Consider the following 24,084-nt stretch of genomic DNA (forward strand, 5'->3'; position numbering starts at 1 on the left):
CTTGTGTTCACATGACCTCTTCTTTGTCTTCTGTTCAGGGGTGGGGAGGAGTGGAGGGCCAGTGAGTGCTCTGGGGTCTCTCATAAGGACACTAATGCTATTGGAAAAGGGCCTCATCCTTATGACCCCATTTAACCTTAATTGCCTCCTTATAGGCCCCATCGGCATGTATAGTCACACTGGGAGTTGGGGCTTCAATCTAACCTATGAATTTGGGGGGACACTCTTCAGTCTGAAGCCCACATTCACTGAAATTAATTAGACATTTGTTTCTAAGTCAAATGAATTTTAGTATTTAGGCTGAGTGCCACTGTAAGCAGGGTCCTCAGATGCATTGACAAGGAGAGGTGGTGACGTCCCTAGTGAGGGAAGGGGGCCCCACAGAGCCTGCCCAGCGGGGTCCCCAGCCTTGGCAGGTGATGTCTGTCTGTCTGCTTTAATAGAACAGCACTCACATCTCCTGATGCCATTGGGCACTACCATTTACTTGGAAGCGGAAGGCTGGCCTTGCTGGAGACCAGTGCCAGGGGCTCTGCTTCTTCTCCGTGACACTCTCCATCCCTAAATTATGCCCACATAACTCTGGAAACCACCCTGTCCAGCTGGGCAGCTGGCACACATGGCTGTGAGCACCGGAATCAGCCCTGTGGGAACTGAGACGAATGTTAGTGTCTCATAAGGATTCAGCAACTCAATTTGGAAAGCGGGCTCATGATGTTTAAGTACTGATTACAAATGAATTGATATCGATGGGTAGAATAAAGTGTATCATCAACATTACTTTTGGCAGCAGTTACTTGTTACATTTTGTAAGTGTAGCTCTCAGGACATTTAGCTTTACAAATGGGGGGCCCACTCCTTTCCAGGGGCGGTGCCCAGCACTGGGACTTGCCCACCTCACCAGCAGGGCACATAGTGCCTCAACCAGCCTCTGCTGGCCTCCTAGCATCACCTGGGTCCCCCAGCTGCACCTTCCGCCCACCCAGTTTAGGCCTTTACCCCCACTCCACCCCCTCATCTCCCGCCCCAGCCCCCGCATGTTCTCTTGTTCTTCCACTTCTGAGGGTCCTGACCGGCAGATGCGAAGCCACGTGCTCCGGCTTTCGGGACGCGCAGAGCTGGGCAGGCACTGCACAGCTGGGCAGGCACTGCACACGAGTAACCTGCGGGACACAGGGCAGGGCCTGAGGCTCATCGGAGCTGGGGAACCGCGCGCGGTCCCTTTAAGGAGCACCCGCTAAGCCGGGCCGTGACGTCAGAGCAGTGCGGAGGGCGGAGTCAGCGCGCGGCCAAGGCGCGGGCTAGGGGCCTGGGTGGGTTGGGCGGCCGCTGACTGACAGGAGCACTGGCCCACGCAGCCCAGGCCGACTCTGGGGCGCCCCTCGTAGGCCCCGCCCTCGCAAGACCCCGCCCCACCCGCGCAGGCCTTCGCAACGCCCCGCCCCCCAAGATCCCGCCCCTCCCTGAGCCCTGCCCTCTGCGTATGCCCCGCCCCCCAAACGCCCCGCCCCTGCACGCCCCGCCCCCGCCCCGGAGCGGGCCTCGCCTCAGTGCTCGGCGGCGGCGGCTCTGCGGGACTCTGGTGGCGGCGCTCCTAATGGCTGCGCACGGGCCGCGGTGAGGCGCCGGCGGAGAGCGACGGGCGCGGGCCGCGGAGCAGCCAGAGCGAGCGTGCGCGCAGCCGGACCCCGGCCAGGCCCGGCCCGACCCGCCGAGCCCGCGATGCACCCCGGGGCCGCCCCCCGGCGCAGCTGACGCGCGCTCCGTGGACACCGGCCGGCCGGCCAGGCCACGATGGCGGGGAAGGCGGCCGCCCCGGGCACCGCGGTGCTGCTGGTCACGGCCAACGTGGGCTCGCTCTTCGACGACGTAAGTGCTTTGGCGGCGCTGGACCCGGCCCTGAGCCCAGGACCCCGGGACCCGGATCTGAGTCTTGGGATCTAGACCCAGAACCCTGGCCCTGGGACCTGGGACCCGGACCGGGACACTGAGCCCTGGGACTCGAGCCCTGAACCCTGCCGGTACCATCCTGCGACCCTCAACCCCAGACCCTAAGTGCCCTGAGCTCTGCCTGGAACCCTGGAATCCTAGTCCCGCAGACCCAGCCTCCAAACTCCATAGGCTGAGCCCCAACCCCTGAACCCAGGTGCCTGAACCCCAATCTTCATCCTTGTCCAAGGTCCCCAAACCCTGATCGTAGAACCCTCGTCCAGGAACCTCAAACCCCTAACCTGGCGTCAACCCTGGTCCCAGAATCTTGACCCCAAAACCTTAACTCTGAACTCTGGTCCCCAAACCGCAGCCCCTGACTTGTGGCCTCTGGCCAGCCTGCCTGTCTCCCTGTCTGTCACGGACAGCCCCTGGGTGCCCGCACCTCATCATACCCCGTAACTTAGTGTCTCTCTAGTTCCCAGACAAGGGGCTGCTTGTTGAAAGCCCTGGCCGACTTTGCTGCTGCTTTAAGGAGAAAGATGCTGAGAAGCTCTTCGAGGCCAGAAAGGGATGCTGACTGCACAGGGCCTTCACCTTCTAGGGGCCTCCCTCCCAGGCCCCAGGCCGGCCCTGGGGATGAGGGAGCGAGGCGGGGGCCGGGAGCTCGGAGGCAGGCCAGGGCTGACCTAGTTCGGTGTCTCAGCTGTTGGTACTTAAACTGCCAACCCAAATAAAGCTGAATGCAGCTCCGAAGGGGCGAGCTTGTTTAAGAAAAAAGGTGATGGCACCGATGGGCCTGTGGCGTCCTCCCCGCCCCTCCCTAGGTGAGCAGTAGGTGGCAGTCCGTAGGTGGTGTGGACCCCCGACACCAGTGTGACTTAGACTTCGGGGGGGGGGGGGGGGGCGGGGGAAGGCTCTTGTCCTTTCCCCGCTGGTAACGGTGGGTGAGGTGTTTCAGTGAGCTAAGCCATGTTCTGGGTAGGTTTGATTTTATTAATAAAGGGCAGGCGCTATTTTTGTGTATTTCTCATTTTAACTTCCAGGAGCCCAAGCATTATACTTCCCTGCTGGAGATGAACTGCTTTCCCTCTGACTTTGTCACAGACAACTTTATCTAGTTTTGTGTTTGATAAATTTCTTCAAAAGTGCCCGGTATGGGTGTGTGTCTGTATATTTAGCATTCTATTCTCGGCTTTCCAGTAACATGCCACTGTAACATGGTTTTGCTCAGATGATTCAGATCCGTTAGCTGTGGCTTCAAAACCTCAGAAATGTCAGGAAAATTAAGCATGATGGGGCATTTCGGTCTCAGAGAGAAAAGAATTTTGCTGCGCAAACATTCTTCCCTGTAATCTTTGATTCTGACTTCTAGCATTTTTGTTGTGTTTCAACTGTATACACACACTTCTCTCTGTTGACATTAAAATAGGTAACTTAATTTACTTATGTTTAGCAGCATGTTGTCTTTGAATTTTCATTTTCTTAAATGGTATAAGGAGTTTTGCATTATGTTTACATCTGGAAGGAACATTTGTTTTTGAAAACAGTGCATAGGTTAATTCTGCAAGGTGTCTTTGAATTGAAGGTGCTAGTAAAGAAGTATCTGTAATACAGGTTTCTTTTTTAATTTAAATATACTTTTATTGATTCAGAGAGGAAGGGAGAGGGAGAGAGAGAGAGAGAGTAACATCAGTGATGAGAGAGAATCACTGATCAGCTGCCTCCCGCAGGCCCCACACCGGGGACCAAGCCGGCAACCCAGGCATGCGCCCTCGACCAGGAACCGAACGGTGACCTCCCACTTCACAGGTTCACAGGTTGACCACTGAGCCACGCCAGCCAGGCTGTAACGCAGGTTTCTTACTGTGTGGAGCAGCCCGAGGGAGGGAGCGTCCCCAGTCAATGGCAGCAGGGTGGGTATTAAATAGTCTCCCTCATGTGCCGTGTGGTGCTTGTGGGAGAGGTGCCTGGACATGAAAGAGGCCAATGCTTGAAGGAGATTGTGATTCGTTGGTTTAAGTAGTAGGTTTCAGGAGATCTGCTTGGCGACACTGTCTTTGCATGACATGTGCCCATACTGACCAGCACACTCTAGAGCAGTGGTTCTCAACCTTTCTAATGCCGCGACCCTTTAATACAGTTCCTCGTGTTGTGGTGACCCCCAACCATAACATTATTTTCGTTGCTACTTCATAACTGTAATTTTGCTACTGTTATGAATCGTAAATATCTGTGATTTCTGATGGTCTTAGGCTCTACAGCAGCGGTTCTCAACCTGTGGGTTGCGACCCACAGGTTGAGAACTGCTAGCAGGGTCGCCTAAGACCATCGGAAAACACAGATATTCACATTATGATTCATAACAGTAGCAGAATTACAGTTATGAAGTAGCAACGAAAATAATTTTATGGTTGGGGGTCACCACAACACGAGGAACTGTATTAAAGGGTCACGGCATTAGAAAGGTTGAGAACCACTGCTCTAGACCAGTGGTCGGCAAACTTTGGCCCCTTGAGTGTGACTCTTACCAAAATACCACGGCCTGGGCGAGTCTATTTTGAAGAAGTGGCGTTAGAAGAAGTTTAAGTTTAAAAAATTTGGCTCTCAAAAGAAATTTCAATTGTTGTACTGTTGATATTTGGCTCTGTTGACTAATGAGTTTGCCGACCACTGCTCTAGACAGTGCTGAGGCCTGGGAGGGATTCTTTCTTGATAGTTTCGGCATCTGGGAAACCGAGCTCCAGGTGGTGGCCAGAGCATCGCCTCTTCCCGGAGGGTAATGGATTGAGGAGGAAGGTGTCTGAGTTAGAAACACACGTGCCCTGCTGTGAAGGACAGTTTTCCTTTTGTACACAGTGCTAGGTGATGAGTTTTTGCTTTTGTGGTTTTATCGTCTTCCCTTGTTACCCCTCCGCCCCCGCCCCGCCCCAGAGGTGACCACTGTTAAAATCTGGATGTAGGCTTTAACCATGTCTTGCCCCTAACACCCTACTCTCATCTCATCAGCACTCCTGGCTCTGTTATGTCTCCACAGAGGGCCCTCAGGTTGCTCCTCACCCTGTGATGACAGATGAAGGTGTCATAAATACTTACAATACACTGGTTCTCAAATGTTTGCCTCTTGCTTTCTTAAAAATTATGGAGGACCCCAAAGAGTTATTAGTTATGTAGGTTACAACTACCAATATTTACCATATATCAATAGATAGAAACAGGAAAGCTGAAGCTGAGAAAGTTGCATTAGCTGTGAGGATGTCATTGCACCTCAGAAACCCCCTGGAAAGCCACCGTTCACTCAGGAGACAGTGGAAGGGGAACGGGAACGGGAACGGGAAGTCATTGCATTGTATTACTACGAACATAGCCGTGACCAGTTAACCACTCACCAAGTCTCCTGGGCCTTCCTTCCGGTCACCTCTACCCTAGCTGTGGCCCTTCCCAAACCTGCATGGCCAACTCCCTGCCTGGGGTTCTAGACATGGCTGGGGTGCCTGGGACTTTTCCAGGTTCACAGAGAGCCCTGTGGCTGTTCTGTAACCCCAGTGGGACTCCCACTTGCCTGGAAGGGGGTGGCAGGGCTACATACCTAATTGTTCTCCTTGGGGTGCTTGGATTTTGACAAGTGAGGTTTCTAGCTTTAGGCTCTTTACATTTTGGCTAGGATGAACTGAGAGGGGAAGTTTCACAGCCGATGTTTCAGAGCTGTCCCATCCTTACATGGTAAGGCTGTTTCTTGGGAAGGAGACCTAGCCAGGCAGAATTTTGAGAGCACAGCCTGCTTTCGGGTGTCTGCCTGTAAGGACTTTGTCCTGCTCCTTACTCGGGGCGAAATGTCAGCTTTGAGCTGATTTCCCTTTTTGCTTGGTCAACCCCTGCGCAGCCCTCTACCCAGGGGTTGCAGACCGGTTGTGCAACTGGGCTCTGCTGAGGATCGCTATCGAGGCTGCAGGCCTCCCAGCGCCTTGCAGACAACAGGTGTGTGTGAGCTGCTCCCCTGGGCTGAGCAGGGTGGGCAGCACCTGGGGCACGGTCCCTCTCTTCCCTCCACCATCCGTTTTGCCCTTCTTGCCCTAGTTGTAGCCCCACCCCGAAAACTCCCTGAATGCCACGGCCACTCCTGCTGCTGTGGGGCTTTCTCACTTCCACCGCTCGCTGCCCTCAGCCTTCTCCCAGCTCTGCCCAGCACAGCAGGCTTGGTGGGGTGCACCGGGAAGTGTGCCAGAGGGCCTCTGACGGCTGGGTCCCTGCTTCTTCAAGGACTTCTGTTTGGTCATGGCTTCACTGAGATGGCCGTCACACGCCATACACTTCAGCATGTCCGTGTTCGACCAGTGGTTTCCTGTATCCACAGAGTTGTGCATCTCTCACCAGCCAATTTTAGGACATTCCTTGTACCTGATAAAGAAACTCAGTAGCCTTAGCTGTCCCCCTCCCCATTCTCTCCATCTCCCTGAACCTCAGCCCCTGGCAACCACCAGTCTCCTGTCCATCTCTAGGACATTTCCCACATGGAGTCACTCATGTGGCCTTTTGCATCTGATTTCTTTCACCAGCGTGTTCTCAGTGCTGGCGTATGTCAGAGCCACATTCCTGTTCAGGATGAGCGCTCATCTCCTCTTGGACACACCAGTCTGTTATCTTCCATCCAGGGTGGGCACCTGGCCTGCTCCACCTCGGCCATTAGCAGTAGTGCCGCCCGGAGCATTCGTGCCCAGGTTTTTGCATGGACATGCGTTTTCTTTCTCCTGGGCATGTGCCTGGAGGGGCGCTGCAGCTGCATGGTGACTCCTTGTAGAGCCTGCCGAGGAGCTGCCCACTGTTTCCAGGGCGCCGCCCCATTGTGCAGCACACCTGCCCTGTCCCAGAGCTGCAGTTGCCCCACATCCTGCCAGCACTCCTAATTACGTCTTTTTTCAAAGACTCCTTCCCTGGCTGCTTGGACACCCATCATTTGGCTCTTGTTCTCACCCCCACCTCCCAGCATTGCCACCTTTTCCCAGCCATACTCACCTCCTGGGAGCTCAGCTAGACTCAGGCCTCTCTATGTGGACACCCAGGAGGTAGGGAGAGGACCCAGACCCCGAGCCCAGCATACAGTGCTGTCGCCTGGGGAAGCCCAGTGCACAGGCCAGTGCCTAGTCTTCCAAGAGATGGGGGAAGCAGCAGTCCCTGTCCACGCAGCCCCAAGCAGGCTCCGGTGTGCCGGGTAGGCGGGGGCTGATCAGCCGGCTTCCTCACGGTCTCCCTCCCTGCTCTCCCAGGCCCCTGGTCCCATGGGTGTGGCCTGTGGCATTACTGCCTGTGACCTGAGATCTGAGTGTACTTTCTGTTTGCCCAAGTTTGGGACTCTGTTTGTAGATGGGGTCCCGCCCATCCCCACGGTGGTAGGATCAGATATACGGTGATCCCATGTTTGATACAGTTATGGGCTGCTTTCTCTGCTGCACACCCCACCCTCCACAGCCCTGTGCCATGCCTGCCTTAGATGTGGTTCTCATTGGAAGTTAACATGGCAAAGGTCTGTGTGCAGCCACACTCGCCTCCTGGTCCTCCTGCCCGACGTCCTGGATCTCACAGGCGGAGCTGTGAGCTGTCAGCCAGCCTCCGAGAGCTCACACTGTCATCTGTGGGGTTTCCTGTTTTTATCGGCTCTCCAGTCGCTGAGGGAGGGTTTAGATCACTGGGTGGAGAAGCCACTTCTTCGATGTAAAGTATTAAATATTTTTCTTGTTTGAATCCAGTGAAGTGAGCACTGCAGGTCGGCCTGCTGGACAGCCCTGGAGGACAGGGACACGTCTGCTGCCTCTCAGCCTGGGATCTGGCAGGGCGTCCTGAGAAAGGTCTCTCCACTTGCGTTTGGGGCTTGCATGCCCTCATGGCACACACCATCAGCATGGGGTCTGTATGTCCTTCCTGGAGCTGGGCAGGAGAGGCCACGCAGCCCTGGGGTCTGTCTCCGGTAGGCGATGGCCGGGTTTCGGGGAGAGAGGCCTGTTCTAGGGTGACTCAGAAGTACAAAAATCAGACCAGGCCTGCCTCCAGCAGATTGCCCTTTTAGAGCCCAGTGACTGGAAGGGGAGATGATGGGGGGTCAGTGTTGCCTGCGGGGAGGTCCCACAAGGGACTACAGGGTGATGACTTAAAAAAAACACTTTATTGTTGAAAGTAATGCATATGTCCCCTCTCCCCCCATTGATCCCTATAGCCTACCCTCGCACCCTGCCCCAAGCCTTCACCACCCTACTGTCTGTATCCGTGGGTTATGCATATGTGCATACAAGTTCTTTGGTTGATCTCTTCCCACGGTGATAGCTTTTTAAATGTTGACTACCTCAGTGTCTGCCTGGGCTGGCTGGTGGCAGGGTCTCCTGTTGGGAGGTGGGCTTGATCCAGGATGGGTTCCAGTAGCGGGGGTCAGCACAGGGCCTGGTGGCTAGTCAGAAAGGCAGCAGAAGGTCTGAGCAGCATCTCGGTCACCCACCTGCACTGCTTTATCAAGTTTAAAATTTGGTTTGGGAGATGGAAATGGCACTGAAGCAGAGTGTCCACTGGGAGGGAATGCATGGGAGGGGCCCACGGCTCCATCCATCACAGGGAGGAGGCCAGCAGACCATGCAGGGTGGAGTGGCACTGTCCCATCCTGGCCTCACTTTGTGTGGAGTGTGCATGTGACCAGGGATGATGTGGGAAGTGGCTCAGGTCCCCAGATGTCAGTCAGGATTGAGAGGATCTGGAGCAGGTTGGGAGTGAGTGACAGATCCTACACCGAAGCTGGTCTTGGTGCTGCACAGACGTGGAGTTTCGTGGGCTGACGAGGTGCCCTGGCTGTCAGGGAAGCACACTGGTGCCTCCCACGCTGGAGGGAAATGCTGCCTCCGGTTCTGGTTTTCTCTTCAGTGAATAAGAATAAGTTCCCCTTCTCTCCAGGAGCAGGGCCTTGGGGTCAGCCTCTTACTGGTGGGCCATTGTGACCTTGGGCTTGCCTTCTTGGGCCATCAAGGTCCTGATGAGGGGTTGGGGATGCCACGCAAGCTGTAAGCTGCAGTCTCCTCCCCTGTCTGAGCAGAATGCCCTGTGGTTGGGGTGGCTTGCCCTGCACTGCCCTGGCACCAAGAAGCCTGTGCCTAACCTGCCCCTTCTCCCATCTGCAGCCTGGCCCTGCTTATTTGTTGCCCACCGGGCCTTCCTGGCTCATCTTGCTCTGGCCTTGGAGCATGGGAACTGGTGTCTGGGCCTGTGTCTTGGAGGTCCAGCCCTGGCTTTGGTTTCCAGGTTCACTGGTGTGGGCTCGGACAAGCCTCCTTCCTGCCCTCCCTCTCAGGGCCTCTGAATGGCCAGCAGTTTTTCTGGGAACCAAAGGGGATTTTAAAGCAGAAGGCATGGCTTGGGCCAGGTCTCGGTGGAGGGGAAATCCGCCCTAATGCCCTGTGGGAGGCCACACTCCAGTGTCAGTGAGGACATGCAGTGGCACAGGGAAGTGTGGATGTCTGCCTTTCATCACATGTAACTGTGGGCATGTGACTTAACTTCTTTCTGTCCATGTGTGTGTCAGGAAGGTAGGAAGGAAACCCAGCACGGTGGCTGCCGCAGGTACAGGAGGGAACGGAGGCCCTGACAGGTGTGTGGCTTGGTGTTGTCAGGTGTCCCTGGGGTGCCTCCTTGGCGGGTCTCTGTCCTCTCCTTCCCGGCAAGGGCCTCCTGTGTCCAGGGCTGAGCAGCGCTCGGACTGCCTCGTTGATCCATCAGCTGTCCCTGATTGTGCCAAAGGGACGGCCTTGTGTGCCCACCCGGCACCTGTAGCGATGCTGGATGGCCCTCTGTGGCCTGGACAGGACGTGCCCCTCCTTTCCCGAGGAGCCCCTTGGCCCTCCTGCCACCAGCTCTGTGCAGCACTTCCCTGCCCCACCCTGAATTGGTTCCAGGTTTGTGTTTCAGTCCGATCAGTCTTCCCTGTTGATATAGATCTCATCACATGACATTCCACGCAGGTGTGCTGGCCTCTGACCCGCACGGGGCAGTGACAGGGGCGGGATTTGGGGTTCTATGTAGATGGTTGTAGGGGCAGAGCAGACACAGCTATGGGGAATCAAAAGAGCTGCGAGGCCGCTGGGTTCCTGGACCCTGCTGTGCTCAGGCCCACTGACGCCCCTGTCAGAGCATGGGTGGAGCTGGGCAGTCAGTCCTCCAGGCAGTTGGAAAGGCTGGATTTCTCTGATAGTATTAGTCCTTAGGAGCAGGCAGTGGCAGGCAGGGCTCCTGGAAGGGACATGGCTGTCCATAGCTTCCCCTCCCACTGCCCATGGACCAGGTGGACACCGACCCAGATTGGGGCAGAGAGTGCCTTGCGCAGGTGAATTCTCTGCTCTCAGCCTCTGGGTGTGATGGACCGCTCAGAGGGCTGTTCCCACCCTCTCTCACTGCCTCCCGAGCATCTCTGATAGTCCTGCTTCCTGGGGGGTTTTGTTCCGTGGTGCACCCAACTGGTCATCGGGTGGAGAATTTCTGTGAATTGGCAGAGTGTTCCTGAAATTGCATGGATGAGAGGTTCAGCCCTGCAGGGCAGAGGGTCTGTCACCTTCCTGATGGGCACGTGGCTGTCCTGGCCTGGGCTCGTCACCTAGTGAGCACAGTGCCATCACAGGACAACGGGGGCAGGTGTCAGATCCGATGTTCCCAGCTACTCCCTATTAGAAGAACAAGAGGAAACACTACTTGGGTCTTCTTTCTGCATTTAGGGAAAACCTTTTCTCTCTTGTGATTGGAGGTGATGGGCACTCAGGCTCTGAGGCGTGCTCGCTAGCCTGGCCTCCTGTTGTCCCCATCAGATGAGGCATCATAGGGACTGTTCCCGCTGGCCCCGTGGCAGGTGGCCTTCTGGGAGGCCTTGGGCGTGCGGCCTTCCTCTCTGATCCTTGCTGTCCTTGGGTGGGGGCATGTGCTCAGGGCCCTGCGGCCCACCTGGAAGGGGATTGCATCAGGGTCCTTTTGGGCCAGCAGTTTTGTTAGCCACACGGCTCATTAGTCCCAGGGTCCACAGAGCAGATGGAGGACAGGGTCCTGAGGACAGCTGTGGGGGCAGCTGCCCCCATCCCAGCATGGACCCCAGCTCCGAGCACTCTACCTTGCCTACTTAGGCTTTTGGGGAACCGTTGGCTCTGTAAGACGTGAGCGTGTAGACTCCGGTCAGGGAGCTCTAGCCACGTGGGTGAGCCTGCTTGTGTGGACCGAGAGCTGGGTTGCGTGGCCAGTGCTTTCAAAACTCTAATGAGGCTTCCTCTGCAGAACCCTTGGGAACCCGAGAGGCAGGCATGGAAGGGCTGGGGAACGGACAGACCCACTCATCCTAGTTTGCCCAAAGCTGCCCTCCAGGACACTCAGAGTCCTGTACCTCTTTGGGGTCCCAGGATTGATTAGGGTGCATCAGTGGGCACTGGCTTTATCCGGGGCAGCAAATGTGTACCCAGCACCTGAGGGCAGGGCATCCTCTGCATTTGCTGCGTTGTAATTTGGGATGATGTGGAACTTCCTTTCACACAGATTCTTTGTTAAGAATGACATCTGTCCAAGTCACAAATTTGTGGGGACATATGTTTTGCTTTTCTTTTCTCCTGCACTGTTACGGTTTTCAGATCTGTTGCAACTTCCTGTTTTCGCTGTACCGCCGTCACTACCCTCGCCCTGCATCCAGGCAGCACATACTGTGCGGAGTCCAGGTGGGAGGTGGGCGGCTGGGCTGTGTGCAGGGACCGGAGGGTCGTGGTTATTAATGCTACAAACAGAATCTGGGTGAGCAGTGGAGACTGACCAACCAAGACTGTCACCAGGGCCAGGTAGCGTCTCATCTAACTCTCTGAACCCTCAGGGCTCTGTCCTTGCATACATGGCCCAGGGGCACTTGATGTTCTTAGAGGGGGAGTTCTTAGGGCAGGAGGTCTGAGCACCATGTAGGTCAGCCTGGGGTCCTCCCATTTTCAGCCTCCAGGTTTCGGGTGGTTCTGCTGTGCTGCCCAGGTTCAACTTTGACTGAGTTTGCAGGTGTGTGGGTGACGGGGCATCTAGGAGAGCTAATTTTTAGGGATTGTTAATAGCTAGTCCCAGCCCTGGCCGGTTGCTCAGTGGTTAGAGTGTCAGCCTGTGCACCAAAAGGTCTCAGGTTTGATTCCAGGTCAATGGCAAAATGGCACATACCTGGATTGTGGGTTCACTCCCTGCCCCCAATAGGGGCATGTGTGGGAGGCAACCAGTCGATGTGTCTCTCTCACATCATTGTTTTTATTTCTCTCTCTCCCCCTCCCTCCTGCCCTTCCACTCTCTCTGAAAAGCAACGGAGAAAGTATCCTCATGTGAAGATTAAAAAATAAATTTAAAAAAGTTAAAAAAAAATAGCTGGTCCCAGCGGCCTTTCATTCACGCTTATTTAGTGACCTCCTCCTTGAAGTTGGGCCCCCTTTCAGGGGCTGGAGGCGCAGCAGGGGGCCCCCCTAAGGCCCCCCCATAGCGATGCTCCCATCAGCACACTGCCTCTGTGGGCATCCTCTGAATTGGCTGCGCAGAGTGGCCTAGTGCTGGGAGCAGCCCGTGGGCCCCTTGGGGGAGGCCCCCAAAGCCCCTGTGTGCTGCCTTCCCTGCTTCACCTCCCCCCCCCCCCCCCCCAGTTTTCCACACCTACCCCACCAGTCCTAATCTAAGACAGGAGCGGTCTGTAGGGTAAAGTCAGGCGAGCAGGTGATGTCACGGAGCATGAGGTGACAGAAGGTCAGGAGAGATGAGGACAGGAGGGGGCCTGAGAGGGGCGTCCTGGGAGTTTGGGAGGGATGTTTCAAGAAGGGCTTGCTGTGGGGAGAGGAGGGGGGCCCAGGCGGTCCCGGAGCCAGCAGGTTGAGCCAGGTTTGACTGCACAGAGTCGAGATGCCTGGCATGTTGTCAGGACTGTCGCCCTCTGAGGCAGGGGTTCCGCTCTTCTCGTCTTCTAGGGATGAGGCACAGCCCACCGTTAGGACAGAGGGGGCCTTGCACAGGGCAGCCTGGCTCTGTCCCTGGGTGGCCCCAGCTGCCAAGCACAGCAGGAGATGGACTTTAGGGTGGCTTAGGATGCAAGAAATGCTCTGGGTATGGAGACCACAGGTGGCCTCCTGGGGCAAGTGGCCAGGGTTGGGGCAAAGGCTTCGGAGCATGGGAGCTGCCCCGGGGAAGTAAGGAAGGGGTGCCCATTGGGGCCACTTCGGGGCCGAAGCAGAGGCTTGAAACAGGGAGCAGGCCTGCGTGGGAAGTACTGGGCTGGCGCGGGTGGTGAGTGAAGGAAGCTGCATGCTGAGAGGCAGCATGTGTCTGATTGGTTCGAGCCCCAGTGTCTTTCGTGCGCTGGGGACTGCAGCTGATGACCCCACTTCTAGGAAGATGTGGTTAGTGCCAGCGCCTCTGCCTTGGCCCCGCTGTTGTCCTCCCCAGGGCGGGGCCTTCAGTGTGGACGTCAGCTCCTCCTGCACACACTCGGGCCAGCCGAGCTGCCTGTGCTCTATCGGTATTTTTAAAGCTACTGATAAGTGAGTCAGTCCGGAAAGGGAAGAAGGGGGGCTCAGGCTAGGCCGGAGGGTGAGGAGCTCAGAGCAACTCGGGGAAGTGTAGCCCGGGAGCATCGGTGTCCTTGGAGGGAGGGGTCCACCCCAAGCGAGGCGCACAGGAGTGGCCCTCAAGGAGGGGTCCGCTGTGGACTGCCTCCTGAGGAACCACGGACGACAAACGCAAAAGCACCAACACATGTACTTTCCATTTCTATCGTTTAATGGAATAAATTCCACATGGGGAGGAAGTTAAAAATTTATCCCAGTTTCTAGGAGAAAATTGATGTCCGTGACCCTAACCTTGCTAATTTTAGTTTTCTATAATGAGAAAAGCCTGTAGAGTCACTCAAAACGCCCGAAACTCCTCGTGTATACTCCGTGTGGCATTCAAACTGTTTTCAGCACAGCCAGTGGGCAGACCTTGAGTGACTTTAGTGCTTGTGGCAACTGCTGCATCAGGACCTGCACTGTGGGTGAAGGACAAAGTTTTATTTTGTGAGAGAATAAACAGGCACTTCCCTGCTGGAATTTAACTTGACTCTAGCCGCGTGTTGCTTTTCACGGAGAAAGTCAAGATCCCAAGCTGAGTGGCGTTGACTTGGGGTCTGCACGTGCCCCTGGTGTCTGGCGGGGCTGCCAGGCCCGGGCGCATGTGCTGGGTCTGCTCCCTTCCCTATGGGAAGCAGCGCCCTGAGCCCAGACATGTGCCCGGTGTCCTGGAGTGCAGAGCATGGAGCAGAGGGACCCCCAGGCCAGCCCTTCCTTGTCACAGATGGGCCTCAAGTCCCTGTACTGAAGGTACTAAATACGTGGCTCTCCTCCCCATCAGCAGCATGCTTGTGGGACAGACACCCTGCTCCTGTCCTGTGCTTGGCATGTCCTAGCACCGTGAGGTTTACCTGGCATTCTAGCTGCTTTGGAGTTCACCCACTGAGTGAATATGCCAAATGTCTTCACGGACACCGATGGGCAGTGAGAGGGCCTCCCCTTTCTTACTGTCACAGTGCTGAGCACCGAGCCCTCCACTTGCCTTCTCTCGTGGACCAATCCCTGGGTGCCTGGCCAGTGTGCCAGACAGGGTTACGTATATGTGTGGGTGTATGTGTGCACACCTCCTATGGTGTCCATACGTGGCCATCACACACGTATATACTCAACACCTGCTAGTCCACATCTCAACAACTTTTGGTGTCACCAGTCCTTTGGACCATCCAGGAGGCTGTAACATGCATCTGTTATCCTTGGGTTTGCATTTCTCCGATTACTTGTAGAATCATTTTGAGACTTTTTCCTTGGGTTTTCAAGGATCTTTATTTTAGATTGTGCAGCTTTTACAGATCTTGTATCTAATTAGTGATAGAGTTATTTTGATAAGGAATGTCCGGATTATGGGCTCGATCTCCAGTGTGGGGCATGCAGGAGGCAGCCGATCAATGATTCTCTCTCATCATCGATGTTTCTCTCTCTCTTTTCCCCTCTCCCTTCCTCTCAGAAATCAATATATATACATATATATGTATATGTATATATGTGTGTGTATACAAAACATACATACATGTATATGTGTGTGTGTATATACAAACACACACACACATCTAAAGAAAAATAAATGAAAGTTTGTGTCTTTCTGGGATTTGTCTTTCATCTAGGTTGTCCAGTTGGCCACCATTGTTCATGGTATTCCCTTGTAATCCTTTTAATTTCTGTAAGCTTGATAGTAATGCTCTCTCTTTTATTCCCAATTTCAGTAAGTTGAGTCTTCTGTTTTTAGTCAGTCTAGCTAAAGGTTTGTCAATTTTGTTCATCTTTTCCAAGGACTAATCTTTGTTTCGTTGATTTTTCTCCGTTGTTTTTCAAGTCTTTGTGGTGGCTGCATTTAAATGAAGTCAGACAGGAGGCGTTATTGACAGTGCCATTGCTGCTGTAACTGCTGGTTAGAGAACTTCGTTCTCTGCCTTTTGCCTTGCTTTTCCTTGTTTTGGTCGATACTGAGCCTTTCTCCCACTTGTTTCTCAGTGGAGGCTGCATTTCTGGGGCAGGCCGATGTGGTTGCTCTTCTCCTTGGTCCCTGAGGTGGAAACAGTGGCCTGTGGCCCTGATTTTGGGTCCCCTTTCCTGCATGATTAAGCTTTGGGTAGTCTTTGGGCACCACTGAGGTCCCCTCACGGCAGATCTGTCGATTTTGTTGCTGAAATAAATGCAAAGCAGGCAGTAGCTAGCTTCCAGCCAGATGTTCCTCTGAGCGCTCTGCTGTCTCTGAGCACCGGCTGGCAGCTCTAAGAATCTGCAGTGACCTGGCCAGCAGCACCTGGAGCCTGTGGTGCCCGCCACAGACTCCACTCGCTGAAGCGGCTGTCTCCTCCCTGACCTCCTGCAACTGACAGTAGGAGGAGCAGCAAAGTACCTGGACTAGTCTGAGGAATGGAGCAGGGAAAGAATGCCCTGTAACAGCTTCCACTGAGCCACCTTCTGAAGGCTGCCCAGGTCGTCTGCTTTGCAGGTCGGCCCTGGATTACCCCACACAGTGTGAGCTCAGCTCACCTGTCTGATTCCAGAGACCACCCATCAGTCGGTTCTGTACCTCGGGGTGTGACACTTCCTGACTTTGGGGTAGTTTGCCTAAAGCCCCATAGACTGAGCTCCGTCCTGTGCACATGGGGCGTGCACTGTGGTGCTGCCCCCCTCAAGGGTGTGGCACGTGCTCCCAGGGAGTGACAAGCTCCTTAACCAGGGAGCGCCGGGGGTGAACCCTGCCCCCGAGAGCTTGTGGTTGGGCCGGGAGGATAATAGCGGGGTTATTTTATAGCCGTATCCTAGCTCTTGGTCTGCTACAGGCCTCTAGTTACAGTAGACAGAACAACTCTTGCTAGTTTAAGCAGAAAAGGAAGTTTTGAGAATAGGTGGCTCCTAGGAAGGGCCAGCAGTCAGGCGTGGAGGGCCCAGGAAGGAATGGCTGAGTCCTCCTAACGTCTGGGGCCCTGTTGCTGCTGTTGGGCAGAGGACCCGCTTGGCAGCTGCTGACAACTATACCCCTTTGCCCACCCCTGCCCTTGCTGAGATGGGTGCCCAGTGGCTTCCAGGGTCAGGGCTGGAGCCCAGAGAACTTGCAGTGACAGAATGATGGTGACACGGGTCCTGCTCTCAGAGGAGCATGCTGGGAGGACCCGAGCCACCTTTCACCAGACCGCCACCAGGCCACCAGGGCCTGTCGGTGCCTCCACCGTGCAGAGTTGTAGGTCCTTGAAGCCCCCAGTTGTAAATTCTGGTTACTATACACGACGATAATACTTTTGCTTGAAATAAATTTTGCCAACAGCTTATATTGGCAGTGAAAACAGAAACTTGAGGCCAACATGTAAGAAAAGGAAATTAGAGCGTGAAAACTCATTTTCGTGGCTTCTGTCTGATTAGGTGTTCTCTGCCCTAGCTGAGCCTGGGAGCGCGTCATCTGTGCGGTGTCGGGGCGCAGTCCATGACTGCAGCTCACCTGCCTCCTCGACCCCGGTGTTTGGCATTGGTTTGTGAAGGAATACTTTCTAAGTAGCATTTGCTGGAATTTTTATAGCTCCGAGAAGGAGACCAAATGAGCATGTGTGTATGTTTGTGCATTGGTTTGCATATTTAACCTATTTTTATTGTTTTAATTCAAACCACCTACTTTCCATTTATCGCTCTTTAGTATACATTGGTCTTTAAAATACATGAAGTCATAGTCTGTGAGTTGCATTTCAGGGTAATAAAGGATCCAGAGCAAAATGTTCATATAGAAGAGGGTGTGGTTCTGATGCGCTGAGGACCGGTATCTTCTCTGCGCCTGCGCCACAGAAAGGAGTGGGTAGCTGCTGGCCTCGCAGGGATCATTGCTTCTGGCTCAGGCCCAGTGTGGGGACTATCACCAAGTGGCGAGCTCTGGACTTTCTGCCCAGACTGTTGCCCCGAGGAAGGAAGCACGCAGGCCACCAGTTCCCGGGCCTCAGTGTGGAGTTCCACAGGGTCTTGCTGGGAGCCCTCTAGCAAGAGCTGAGGCCACCCCTTGGTACCCACTCTTTTCTTGTTTCTGGGCTCTTCCCAGAGGCTGCCACAGTGCATGGCACCCATGCCCACCTCCCCTGCTGCCCCACACTGTGTCTTCTGTGCCCTCCTGTTTGCACAACAGGAGACCTTTCCCAGATGGTCCCACCTGACTCTTCCCAACCCATCCACAGCGAGGGGCCCAGGATGACCATACTGGCTTGGATATGTGGAAGTCCGCTTTGCCTGTGGGGATCCTATGCCCATCCTAGAACCAGGTGCGGGCCCAGAGGACAGTCCACTCCCCACCCTTGAAGAAAAGGGTGGCGACACTCACTGGCAAGGGGGGTATGAGGGCCACTCCCCCATGAGCTGGTCCCTACCCAGACTTTTCCCCAAGCTCCTGCCTCCATCTCTCCCAGTCACACCTGAGCTCTTGTCCAAACAGCACCCATCTGCTCTGTTTTTTGCTACCCATTCCTCGGCTTATGAGCCCCTCAATGTCCTGGTTGGTGGTGTGTCTGAAGGGGAGGGTCCTTTCTAGGGTTCACACCCAGTGGCCCCCTACATGGGACCCTAGGGATTCTCATTTCTGTCTGGCACTCCCAGGCCCACTGTCCTGCCCTCCTGCTCAGTCTGGGCTAACCTCGTCCTCACACACATGCTGCCCTCTGCCCTTTGAGAGCAAAGTAGAACCTTCTGGAAAGCTTTTATAGAAGCAGTTGTCAAACTTGAACAGCACTCTGTGTTGAGGTTGTGTGTTGTAAGTCTACAGTGTGCGCTGCACTGAGCCGGGGCCCTTCCAAGTGGCCCAGTCTCCTGAGCTGACACTGGGGGACACAGCAAACACGGGACTGGTTCCAGAGTCACAGCCCTGTGGGGTTGGAGGGCTACTGGGAGGCCGTGCCAGGTGAGGACCTGGGGAAACCTCCCCACCAGGCAGAGGGGCTGAGAGAGTGGAGGGCAGGAGGCGTGCAGAGGAGGCTGGTGGGGGACAGACGGAGTCAGGATGGAGGGTGTTGGCCCTGCACACCTGCAGGGTAGAGCCAGCTTTGGGTTTAGTCTGAGTCTGAAGGCAGCTCATTCAGGTGGTCATGAGAAGAAGCACCTGCCCCTGCACAGCCTGGGGTAGGGAAGGGGATTCTGGAAGGTGGGGTCTCTGTGGCCCTATTGGGACTGAGGTGTCCTTGTCCTTGGGGCTGGGGCTCTGGCTGGGTTTGGGGAGCATGGTGCTTCTAGGACACCAGACCATGACGGGGGAGTGCAAAGGGCCATCGGATGTTTGTCCTCATTTATATATACTTTTTCTACCTGAAGCATTAGCCAGACCCCCACTTTGGGGTCAAAGTGTAGGATGGGAATAGTCTGAATTAGGAGTTGGCAGGCCAGAAAGCAACTTGATGTTTTGTTCAGAATTGGCTGTGAGGCCACAGGGCCCTGAAGCAGCCACACCTGGCACTTGAGAGCCGGCCAAGCGTCACACGTGGCTCCCGGGTCTCCTCGCCACCCCACTGCACCCTGCACAGCCCATGGTCCCGGCGAGATGGCTGTGGGAGCTGGCCTGGGACAGCCGGTGGAGTGGCAGTCCTGCGTCTGCTGGGGTGCCCTTCTCCACGGTAATCAGGTGTCTCAAAGCTGAGCGTGGGCCCCATATTTACATCAAGGACGCTAGACAGGAGCATATACATGTTCACCAAGTTACCAAAATGCTGATACTTTATGTTTCATAAGAGAACGCAGAGCATACGCAGGGCAGGAAAAGCCACGGATAATAAATCGGAGATACCAGTGTGTCTGAAAGTCCTTAATTACGGGTTCCTGAGCTGAATAACTGAAAGCTGAAGGAGCTGTCTCTCAGGACTGCGATTGGAAAATGAAGGGTGCGTGGGCGTCCCTCAGAGAAGCTAAGCCCAAAGGGAGAAGGAAGGAAGGACAGGGACCCGGACTGTCCCTGCCATGGCTGTGCTCGTTTCCACGGGGTGGTTGGCTGGGCTAAGAGGGAGGGCTTCAGTAACTGGTACCCGATGACTCAGTTGTCAAGGAGGTGTGTCCACTGGATGGTGGCCACATCCCCCTCTGCCAAGCGAAATTCAGTTGGAGACGCTTACCCGTCTGAACAGAAGAAACCCCTTTGTGATCATCAGATACACGGGCATGAACTTGGGAAACATGATCTATATTATGTGATGCAGCTGAACCCAGTGAAAGGTTGAAGAGAGGACGGAGGGATGAAGGCACAGGCAGCTTATGCAGAATTAGTAACTTTTGGGGGATAGGTGCTCAATAAATGGCATTTATTTTTAATTCAGGCAATTACTGTCCAACTTATCCCGATTGTCACTCATATTCTGCCTTGTCATTTTACTGAAATCTCTTAGTGTGTGTGTATTGATTTGGGCTTTATGTTTTTTGAAGACAGATTCGGTTATGGCATCTAAAGTTTTCATGATTAGAATAATTTTGTGTAATGTGTGGTATAATTCAGGTTGGCGAGAGTAGCCCTCTGAATTAAAAAAAAATTTTAAAAACCTGATTACATTATTCAACAGTCATTCATTCACTCATTCATTCATTTGGCAGATTACATGTGAATGTTATTTATTTTTAAGATGAGATCTGCGACATGAGAAGAGCAGTTCAGTTTGGATGTTAACGTAACTCTTCTCTGGGACCTTTTTCTCTCTTTAGTTTGAGAGCAGGCATCGGCCTGTTCACCTATAACCGCCAAAACAGGAAGTGTACACAGAGTGGTGAACAATTTTGTTTCTAGATGTAAACACCTATTTCAATTGGGAACAATTACTAAAAACTTCATGGTGTAAACGACTGACTGCAGCTTTATGGACTGGTGACCAGAACTTTGGTTCATCTTTAAATCTGACAGGTCTCCCGGGAAACACAGTGTCAGGATGCAAGTAACAGAATCTCTATTCACATTGGCTTAAGTTATATGCAGTGGAAGGTTTGGAGGGGGAGGCTGCTGGTGGGCTGGTGGCTCGGAGTGTTACCGGGGCTCCAGCTCTCTCATCCCCGCATCCTGCTAGTCCCTGTGCCCATGGAAGTCCCTCTTGGATCAAGGTTGGATGCCCCCATCAGATCCTCACACCGCACTCTGCAAAAGCAGGAAGGAAATGCATGGAGCACCATTCAAAAACCAAAACAAGAAATCCCACCTTTTTCTCAAAAGAAGAAACTTTTATAAAACTCTTTAGTTTGGGAAAATTTTAGGTTTGTAGCCAGGTTGCAAATAGCGCAGAGTCCCTGTACCTCCCTCCCATGAACATTAGACACAACAGTGGTACCTTTGTCAGAGCTGAGAAATTAACATCAATTCAACAGTATTGACTAAACAACAGACTTTATTTGGGTCATACCAGGTTTCCACTGATGCCCCTTTTCTGTCCCAGGGTCCCATCCAGGGACCTGCATTAAGTCGCCGTGTCTCCTTGGTCTCCTCTGGCAGTGGCATTCCTCAGTCTTGCCTCCACGTGTACAGGACACTCACCACGAATGGAGCTTATAGGACAGAATGTGTTCTGGGTTAGTCAAAGAGTGAGGGTGAGTGAGTGTGAAAGTCAGAACACGACTAGACACGACTGTAGACCTTATAACAATGTACACTTAGGCTACACTAAATTTATAAAACAACCTGCGAGTCAGTCAGGCACAAGAGAAAAGAATTCATCAAGACACACTGTAAACATGGGGCGTATGAGGCTACTGCCAATGTAACACGGCTCCTGCTTATACCAAACGTTTTCTGTAAGTAAAATATTACACTCTAAAATAATGATGGGAAGTGTAGTGAATCATAAACATGTAACATGGCTGTTGATTATCATCATCTAGTCTCACTTTCTGTACATAAGTCTAGGGCAGCCGTGGGCAAACTACGGCCCACGGGCCGGATCCGGCTGTTCTATCCGGTTCTCTTGCTCTCCCCTCCGCTCCTTTACTTTGAATTTATATTAGTTCATACAAACACTCCATCCATGCTTTTGTTCCGGCCCTCCGGTCCAGTTTAAGAACCCATTGTGGCCCTCGAGTCAAAAAGTTTGCCCACCCCTGGTCTAGGGGCTGCACTTCACACGATGGGCAGCATCACCACACAAGTGAGGAGTGTTGTGCTGGGACATGTGATCACAGCTATGACGGCACTGAGCGACGGGTTTTTCAGCTCCATTATAATCTAGGGGACCACCGTCGTCTGTGCTGCCCGTCGATGACCAAACATTGTTATGTAGCTGTGACTGTATGTACATGTATCAAATCCTCACGTTGTACACCTTGAGCTTAGACAATGTTATATGTCAATTCTACTGCAATAAAAGTGGTGAAAAAGAGAAAGGTCAGTGAGACATGTTAGAACCTAGAAAGAGACTTGAACACACACGAGAACTCGGCATGTGACGAGGGTGGCATTTCTGTCGGAGAAGATGGGGTTATTTAGTGTGTTCTGACACAGTGTGGTAAAAACATCCGAATCCACTTCTCAGCCCTTACACCAGGTAATTCTAAACGGGACAGAGATATACCGAATTTCATCAAATTTAAGAGTGTCAAAATAGAATGCGCCATTATTTTCTATACTTTTCAGGAAGGAAATAGAAAACCAGTGCTAGAATATAAGAAAAATATCAAAAGAATTAAAAGCCCAGCCAACATGGCTTAGTGGTTGAGTGTTGACCTATGAATCAGGAGGTCATGCTTTGATTCCCAGTCAGGGCACATGCACGGATTGTGGGCTCAGTCCCCAGTGCGGGAGGCAGCCAGTCAATGGTTCTCTCTAATTATTGATGTTTCTGTCTGTCTCTTCCTCTCCCTTCCTCTCTGAAATCAATAAAAATATTAAAAAAAAATAAAATTCATTATTTAATTTTCTTTAAATACAACGTTTATTGAGAAAAGATATTGTGGCCCTAGCCAGTTTTGCTCAGTGGATTGAGCGTCGGCCTGCGGACTGAAGGGTCCCGGGTTCAGGTCCGGTCAAGGGCACATGCCTGGGTTGTGCGCTCGATCCTCAGTAAGGGCCATGTAGGAGGCAGCCAACCAATGATTGATTTTCATCATTGATATTTTTTTCTCTTTCTCCCTCTCACTTCCTCTCTCAAATAAAAAAGAAAAGACATTGTGACTTATACTCCCACTTTTTTTTGGAATCATCATGTGATAACTTAGTGCTCAATTACAACATCTAGAAACATTTTTTATGTGCTGGCTGAGGCCTCAGCGGTCCTTCTGGTGTTCATCTGGTTCCGTCTCTGCAAGAGCCAGTTACAGTTTCGTCTGTGTGTTTCTCACGGAAACCCTTTCACGAGTATTGGCAGTTAAGTTCTAATATTTCCAGAATGATTCCGAGCAGCTCCATGAGATCAACACAATTATTAAGCTATCTTTAATGAAAGCCTTGAGTTTTCCATTTCAATAAAATTATTAAACACTTTTGTGAAAAAATAATGAGTATTGAAATGTTATTGCCCCAAACGTGTAAATTTGCTGCATATATTTGCAAAAAGTGAGGCCATAAATCAAGATTGCAATGATATGTTCTTATTCATAGTCTCTTTTTGAAATTCTTGAAAACATTGGACATCTGAGAACATCTGGTTAATTCTGGCCACAGTAGATGTGAAATTCAGATACTTTCTATATCTTTTCCTTTTGGATTGTCATAAATTCTCTCTGGTTAAAAACAACTGAAGTTTTATTTAAAATGTTTTATTCGATGAGGCTGACCATGTCCTCAATGACGAGCACACATTGTGGTGAGCCCTCGAGGGCCTGGACCCCCACTTGGACCCAGTGGTGGTGGGAGCCTTCTGGGCACAGGGGCATATCATGTGAGCCCGTGAGGATGGCTAGCTTTTGGTTTATGGATGGACTGAGGCTGGCCCTGGCAAGTGAGCTGTGGCTTAGGGAGCCTGGGTTTCCCCTTTAATTTATAGTTGGCTGTGGAATGCCACCCGAAACTCTGGGGGGAGGGAAACCCTGGTGAATGGGTGCAGGAGGCTGGCAAGCGGGCTCTGGTCGGGGAGCCTTACAGCTGAGCAGACAATACAAAGTGTGGAGTGTGGCTGAAATGACATCTGCAGTTTGACAGATGAAGTTTCTCTCGAGCCCACGCCTGGAATTGTGAAAGCCCATGAAGATATTTGAATGTTAACTGAGGGCCCAGATGAGGGGTGAGCTCTGGCGCGCCGAGTCCTGGGCTCATTGCTGCTGGGGGCATTCTTCTGAGCATCGGGTCCATGTCTGGGCTGGTGTTGGCCCATCTCTGGGGGGACTGCCCGGCCCTGCCAATCGGAGGCGTTTGGACCACCCGTGTTGCCCGCCTGAGTGCTGGTCCTTTTCACCTGCCCGTGGGCCCCTGGAGAGGCCTGTGGAGGCCCGGCAGCTACCAGTGGACTGGCATCATCCCAGGCGGGCTTTAGGAGGAGATGGGCACTCACCCCATGGGCTCACTCAGGCCAGAGTGGGTGGGAGGGTTTGCATAGGCTGGGGCACCTGCAGAACCCACAGGAAGGACACCTATCAGCTGTGGGCACTGAATGGACAGTATCGACCTGGCTCGAAATCGTAA

General features: G+C 53.2%; 1 protein-coding gene across 2 annotated transcripts in view; it reads left to right on the forward strand.

Moving 5' to 3' along the window:
- Nucleotides 1-1,573: 1,573 nt before the first annotated feature.
- Nucleotides 1,574-24,084, forward strand: part of INPP5A (inositol polyphosphate-5-phosphatase A) — a 145,016-nt gene continuing 122,505 nt past the window's right edge. For both annotated transcript variants that reach the window (XM_080640009.1, XM_080640008.1), the window contains exon 1: nucleotides 1,574-1,869. In XM_080640009.1, the coding sequence (XP_080496135.1) occupies nucleotides 1,795-1,869 (75 nt within the window). In that variant the 5' untranslated portion in view covers nucleotides 1,574-1,794. The remainder of the gene's footprint in view (nucleotides 1,870-24,084) is intronic.

The sequence above is a fragment of the Plecotus auritus genome (genome assembly GCF_963455305.1).
Source record: "Plecotus auritus genome assembly, chromosome: 9".
Taxonomy (NCBI): Eukaryota; Metazoa; Chordata; class Mammalia; order Chiroptera; family Vespertilionidae; genus Plecotus; species Plecotus auritus.